The 7559-nt window shown below is 43.1% G+C and overlaps 1 protein-coding gene across 1 annotated transcript; it reads left to right on the top strand.

Annotated features, from left to right (window-relative positions):
- The first annotated feature begins 1317 nt into the window (after nt 1–1317).
- On the top strand, nt 1318–7211 carry LOC124181530. Its single transcript, XM_046568174.1, has 8 exons — nt 1318–1408; nt 1952–2184; nt 3292–3634; nt 5022–5297; nt 5374–5606; nt 5903–6166; nt 6254–6509; nt 6806–7211. Exons 1-8 carry the CDS (start codon nt 1351–1353, stop codon nt 6985–6987), a joined length of 1845 nt encoding a protein of 614 aa, XP_046424130.1. The 5' UTR covers nt 1318–1350; the 3' UTR covers nt 6988–7211.
- The last annotated feature ends 348 nt before the right edge of the window (nt 7212–7559 follow it).

The following is a 7559-nucleotide window of genomic DNA, read 5'->3' as shown; positions in this document are numbered from 1 at the left end:
TATTTATTTCCGTAACGTCAACGAACGTTACAATATATATATATATATATATATATCATATCCGTAGTATGCATGGTAAGGTTACATAGCCGACATGGAAAATTCACCCTAGCTTTAAAGGCCGAAAGCAATCTGAGCGTAAGGAACGCGGTAAATTGGCTAAGGATCGTACGTGTAGGTATGAAATACGACAAACGGAGCTTTATACGATCTTTTGCCTGTCAACACGCCTGCCAAACGGGACGCAAATCGCATCATCAGACCGACTCAACATTTATTGCCAATTTTCCCGATATCAAGAGATTTCTTTTTTTTTATGCGCCCGAGTTATTCTCGCCGAAGAAACAACGGAGGCGAAGTCGTAAAGTTTATGCCTATTCGATAGACTCGCGATCCGTAAGAAGCTCTTACTATCGTTTTACCACACACTAAAGATACGATAATTTTTTTTTTTTTGTTCTTTTTAGGAAGACGGATTTCGTTTGACAATGTAGTCAAGACTTTACGTCTCTTCGCGCTGAGAGTAGCTAATTTTCTTACGCTCAAAATCAAGTTCCCGGTTCATTATTCACCCGGTAAAGTGACGAAAATAAATAATGAAGGAGGGAAAAATTCGGGGGCACGTATTTTCAGATTTTAATATAAGTGTCAAGTCTCGGCTTAAGCGAGGCAATTACAGTTGTGAAAGTTTTCTGACGATCCTTACACGACTGGAGGACCCTACCATCATTCCCCCTCATTCGTCGGAGGGTCGAAAGTTGAAACAGAGAAGTGAAGAAGCCGGCTAAATTGGACCCACAAAGACGTAAATTAATTAGGCCTTGTTATATTCTCAGGCTTAATTAAGCCATACAGACCAAGTTCTCTCGATATCTCGAGACAAAAAGCTTGATTCTCCTGCATCGAGTCATCGCTTTCACCCAATTCCCATCCCACATGTTTCCTAAATAGCAAAGTTTCGCGCATTATTTTAAATTTAAGTTTTTAGCAGATTAGAACAAAACAGTTCGTTCGTATGTTGTCTGTTTTCATTTAAGAGCAATGAATTGAATTGAATGAAGTCACAGATTTCATATCAAAAGTAGTGAAATTCTCTACAGGTTTTCCGATTTTTTTTTTTTCAATCAAATCAAAATGGTCCCTCTCGATGAAGAATAATTTTTTTTTACCTTGAACCCAGAAAATAGATACATAAAAAAAAAACCAGTGAAATTCAATAGCACGTTCAAATTTTGCTATCGCATCGTTTTGCAACGAGAGATAAAATGATACGATATTTTTTGTCTACGAAACATCCCCACTCCCGATGAAACACCTTGCAAGCTGCATCGTAAAAGCTGGCAGCTGCTTATGGTTCGCGGGCGATTATCGATTGTCGAAGCTTCGAAGTGTGCCGAGCTTGCTGTAGGTAAAAAAAAAATTTAATTACGAAAGCTCGCGTTTCCCTATCGAATTATCAATTCTCCTTCATCAAATAACCACCGCATCTGATTGCCATAGTTTTAATATACAGGTATAAAAAAATATATAAACGAATGTTTCGCGGGTGAAATAAAGGGGTTGTTTTTTTATTATTCATTTTTGTTATTGTTAAATTTGAATGGGAAAACAAGCAGCGATGGAGGGGGGAGGAGGGTCGGATTTTTACGCTCCAAATAAGAAACAAACAAATTCGAAGAAAAGCGTTGAAGAAGAATATCACCCGGTAAGAGGGTTGCGGTGGGGTTAAAATCCGGCATTGAGCAGGCGCGCGGACGTTTCTTCGGCGTCTGCGCGTTGATCGGGCATCGCCGGGGAAAGCGATGGCATAGAGAGTCGGAGAAGCTTTGTGAGGGAAAAATCTGCCCGCGAGTTCTGTAACCGAGGAGGCCAAAGGGTCGCGTCAAATTGGCTCGTTCGAGAGGGATCAAACGGTGAGGAGAGGAATTTTTACTTTTCATCGGTTTTGCAGGGATAATCGTTGCCCGTGTGATTCAAGGGCTGAAGTTAAGGAGGATCGGAATCAACCGCGGGGTCGACGAGCACTCGAGAGAGAAAGAGAGAAGGGAAAGGGAGAGAGGAGGGAGGGAGAGAGAGGGAGAGCGAGAGAGAGAGAGAGAGAGAGAGAGACACCCCGCCCGTAACGACGACATACGGCAAGTGCAAGTGGGCGTCGTCGTCAGGTTAGGTTCACCACGAAACTCGGTAAGACAAACACTTTTATCTATCCTCTGTATGCCCATCCGCTTATCGGCCAAAAATTTAGCCAAGTAATTTTCTCGGCAAAATTGGGGATCGTTGGAATTTTTTCATTCTCGCCCTTGGGTTAATTTTTCGATTCGAGAACTGATCAGGTTTTTTTCGTTTTTTTTTGCTTTTCTTTTTATTTGTTTGATAAAAAAATTCTGCGCATTTTTGTTAAGAATTGTTTGGCTCGTTTCGATGGAATCGAAAATATTTTGGTGAATTCTTGAGGATGAAAATGTGTACGCGAAATTCGCGACAGCGTGATGAAAAATTTAAGTATAAAAGCCGCGTACCGTGTCATTCAGGTTTGAAAGAGTCTCGGGTCTTCAGAAAGAATCTTTAATGAACTGTGAGGCGAAACGAATAGTCAAATGTCTTCGCCTGTATTCAATTCGAGTGAAAGCGAGGAGGGTTTGAGAAATGGGAAACGGAAAACGGTGAATGAGGGGATGTTTTTCTTGTCCGTGAAACGCGCAGTTCCATCACTTCTCGTAAAAACCATTTTCGCGTGTTTACCGTCCATCTACGATTCCCGAGAGAGATACGTTGCGATGGATTTCGATGTCTAGACGACTCGTTCTTACCCGGTCGACCAATCTCTTATACGAATGTTTGCTTCGACGCGAATAAACCTAAACACACCGAAGAAGGTTCGCAACAAACGATCGGGGTTCGACGCAGAAAGAAAACCGTCGAGTGATCTTAATCCGAAAATTAGCCACTACGGTATAAATTTGACCAAGTGTTGAGACAGCTGAAAATTAACTCGCATCTCGAACATACTGAGATAAGTTAAAGATATCGGTTTTTAAATGATCGAATAACCGCCCCTGTCGCAGGGGATGAATTTGCAGATACGACGATGTCAGTCGATCGTTAAGACGTGGATTTCTAATTGGAGTATAAGTAGTTGTAAATTGATATTGGAATTGAAATGGCAGGATTGAGATTGGTGTCCAGATGGGCAATCGGCGTTTGGGTGATCAGAGTAAATTAAATTCGCTGATTCCTCGTGGCTGGCATCCCTCGGTAAATTGAACAGGTATTATTGATGTGAACCTGCAGGTTACGTTTTTGCCGAAAGAAAGAAGGGGCGGTCGAAGAAAGCGAGTTTTTCACAAACTGGCGAGCCTGACAAGCTGCGTGACGACAATGATGGATGACGATGATCAGGAGGAGCTTCACTGTACCGGAAGTGACGTGGAGATCGAAGAATACACCGACACAGAGGAGACGCCATATGCGGCATATCAGCCGGCAGATAAGCTCTTTGACACCGATCGTCCCGGCTGGCAAAAGTTTCGCTTTCTGGGGACTTTGATGGTTGTCGTTACTTCGGTTACCATGCTGGTTATCGTGTTTCCGCTTTATCTGGAAAGTGTCAGCGCTGTTTCCAGCGCTTATACAGGTACTGGTCAGCCACCGAGCTGCGCTTTGTTTATATATATATATATATATATATATATATATATATATATATATATATATATATATATATATATATATATATATATTTGTTATTTCAAAGGAACACGGCAGGGTTTGTCGCGTAAAACGGTGCACTTTGGAAAAAAGCATAGAAACCCGCCCCTCGATCGATCACCGTCAGCTTTTATTCAAATTCCTGTTCGCAAACCATCTTAAGAGGGGAAAACGGGGGTATAGCCTGGACGGTCTAAAATCATATTGATTTTTTTTTCTTCAGAAAATGAAGAAAGAGAAATTTGAGTTGAGGGCTTTGTTGTTAATTGTTTCAAGAACATTTTACAATTTTTTCATTGAAATTAATAACAAAATGGCGGCTTGGCGCATACAAGTAGCGAACGACCCGAATTCGAGGGCTTTTTTGGTGACGCTTCTCCTGACATCGCTGTCCATCTTATAATAGATAGAAAATTTTTTTTCAGTCAAAAACGCCTCTTCGGGTTCGAGCCCGTAGCTCAAATATTAAGAAAACAAAATTTATTTCAAACATATACGATTATGAACGAAAAATTTCATTTTTCGATCAAAGAAATTGATAACAATACTTTGGGATTGAAATTCGAAAACCAAGCCGTGAGCTCGAATCGATAAACAAGTTTTAAAGATTGTGTCAAGATTTCAGATCAATCGGATAAAAATTGACCGAGGATTGAAAATGTGGTCCTTCGCTACTTATATACACCATGCCATCATTTTGCTATTCATTTTAATGAAAAAATTGTTAAATGTTCTTCAAACAATAAATAACAATAAAAGCCCTTGAACTCAAATTGCTCTACGTGTTTTCACTTTCTTTGAAAAAAAAAAAAACAACTCCGAAAGATAGGTATGATTTTATCCCATCCAAACAGTACCCCATTTATCGTACCAAAATCGGATCGAAACAAGAGGCGAGACTCGTTGCAATCTCCATCAAACTAGTCTGTTCTACTGAACAGCCTGCGCCAATTAAACGAGCCCAGCCAATTAATGAAATCGCGATTAACCACATTCAATAATTGACAAAGGATCTGAAAACGAAATATTTGTCAAACTAAATCGGGTTTCACACAAAGTCAGTCGCATTCACAATTCTAACGTGCAATAGTGAGATATCGACCACAAGATGTGGCATTAGCCGTGATATAAACCACTCAGCGCCTTTTAAATACATCTGATGGTCATGGAAGGTGGTACGTTTGGAATTGATTGTGCCAACAGACGCTTTCCTTTCTTTCGCAACGTTAACTCCCTTTTCTGTATCGCACCAAACCAATGAAATCCAATAAAAAACGGACACCCTCCACGACGAGTAACGCTCCCTTTTTCAGGACTGTTGTTCACCTCCATCAGTTCGACGCTTCTCCTCGGAGTAGCGACCTTTGTCGTCGGTCGCGTATCGCCGCCTCCACCGATGGTCCCCAACAGTATGAAGGTGAGAATACCCCGGTGTTCGATGACGAAGATCGGCGCCGTTTACGCCCTAACCGGGATCTTCCTGACCCTGTCTCTTGACCAGAACAGGGTCCTCTGCCACGTGCAGGACCCCGTCAAGGCAATCACGCTCTTCTTCTCGCTGGTCTACTACTTCTTCTTCGGTCGAAAGAGTGAGTACCTATTTTCACCCTCGTAGTCTTTGGCTTTTCGAAGCGTTTTAACACCAGGCTAATTTCCTCTGACAAGTGATGACGCTCCAACGCATATTTTCCATCACTACCATTCTCGTTGGGCTCTTCATAAGCGTCGACTACGGACTCTGCGACGAGTTTCGTTGCAGAGGAAGGGAAGTCTCGGCTCACACAGCCTCAATTAGAGGCTCTTGGGGCACCAGAGCCGTCTGGACCCTCGTTTACTTCGCCAGCCTCGCCTCTTTAGCCATGTTCTTCACCATGCTCGAGAGGCATTACGCCAGCGCTGTAGGTACCCTTGATAACGTGACGTGTGCATGAAACGTACCTCCTCCATTATCAAAAAACGAACCACCTCCGTGCAGTTGTACGAAGCATTAACCCAACACAACGACCAATTAAGACCACGCACTACGTGGCGAAGGGTCCTTGTTCCAGTTAAGAACCTCCAAGTAACCCGAACCGTGTCTGGGTTTGAACTTCTCTCAAGTAGTGAAATTCATTGTAGTCCGGTCTGTTGCTCCGTTGAACCTCTTTTATCACGTACTCTCCGAAGTCTAAAGAGGTCTCTTCTCTTCCCTCAGCAAAACATCAGCCCGCTTATGACGACGCAGAACAATTCCTTCCTCTACACGGTCTCTCGACTTGTTTCGTCGCGAGACATTCGACGCCGCGGTTCCGAGGAGGAGGGTGGAAGGCTGTTGCACGTCACGGATCCGGACCCGAATATCAAGCCAAAGAATTTCCCAAAGCCACCGATCCTCCAAACTCTGCTCTACATCCACCTTACCTCGATGGTCATAGTCGTTGCTCTGAGCTGGATGGACACTTTGCCCGGAGTTGGAAGGGTGAGTCCACCAGCGGTTGGAAGATGGTGAAAGAACGGTGTATGAATAACAGAACATTATTTGACGACTCCTCCCATCGTTCCGCAGGGTATGTCGCCTCTTGAGCTCTATCGGAGGGTGGATAACGGGCTGCTCTGTCATTTCCGGAGCACAAACGACTGCGCGAATGTATCCGGCCACGGTTGGATCTTCCTCGTGGCTTACGTGGCCTTCGCCATATCGACGCTCAAGTTTCTCTCGATGTGCGAAAGCGCGGTTTTCACCGTAGCCGCGGCCACCGTCGCTCTACCCGTTTCCGGCATATGGTGGAGCATCTACAAAATGGACGTCGGCGTTAACGGAGGTGGGAAGCGCTTCCGGTCCTGGCAGCGTTATCTCTTCTTCCCCGTGCGCTCGTTATTGTGTGTTCCAAGGGACATGCTGGGAGGGGGGGGGAGGGGGGGGGGGGTTGGATGCCCCCGAGCTGTGAAACTTGCAAAGATACGTGGCCACGTATACGCGGACACTTTGCAGAGCTACTTTAACGCTGATGTTCTTCGTTATCTCATCGCACTGGGCAACTTCTCGGTCTTATCGTCCCTTGGAACCTGACGACGAGTGTGAAGTTGAACTTTTTACCAAGATTGGAATAAATTTCAGGAACGATTTTCTGGTCTCCGGGAGTAACTGGCGAACTGATCTGCGCCCTGCTCGGTCTTCCGGTGGTTCTGCTTGGTCTTGGCCTCTTGGTGCGAGCTCACTTCAAGGACAACAATCAGCCGTATCATTCGGTCCAACCGGCCTCCTTCGTTCGGCAGGAGTCTCAGGATTCCGAAAGATGAATCTCGTCGAGGATAAGTATCCGCATAACGACTTCCCAGATTCTCGCCTCGGGATACAGGTTTTTAAGAAAATACCGCATATTCGTATAAATATGCTACTGTATTTATAACCAGCACATAGTATAACACAAACGAGCGCGAAGAGCGGAAGACTATGTTCGAAAAAAAAAAAAAAAAAATGGAAAAAGGGAGATACTTAGTCCGCTATATTTTGTTTGTTGAAATGAAAATGAAGAAAAAAAAAAGGAGCAAACAAGAGAAGAAACAAAAACGAAAAAAAAAAAACAAAAGATTTTTCCTATACAAAAAGTTGTACGTAATAATAATAATAATAATAATAATATTAATAATATTAATAATAATAACAATAATAATATAATCGTCGTATAAATAGATACTGCGTGTCCATCCAGTCAAAGTTATTGCCAATTTTAATATTTTATTTTGATATACATAATACGTAATGTGTAACGAGATGTTTCATACTTTCAAAAGTTAACGCTGTGTGTGTTTTAGAAAGAAGAAAAAGGAAAATGAAAGTGGCGGGGGGGGCAGGGGGGCGGGAAAAAAAT

This window comes from Neodiprion fabricii, chromosome 4 (genome assembly GCF_021155785.1).
Source record: "Neodiprion fabricii isolate iyNeoFabr1 chromosome 4, iyNeoFabr1.1, whole genome shotgun sequence".
NCBI classification, from domain to species: Eukaryota; Metazoa; Arthropoda; class Insecta; order Hymenoptera; family Diprionidae; genus Neodiprion; species Neodiprion fabricii.
Note: the sequence above shows the minus strand (reverse complement) of the source record. Positions and strands in the feature narration are given on the sequence as shown.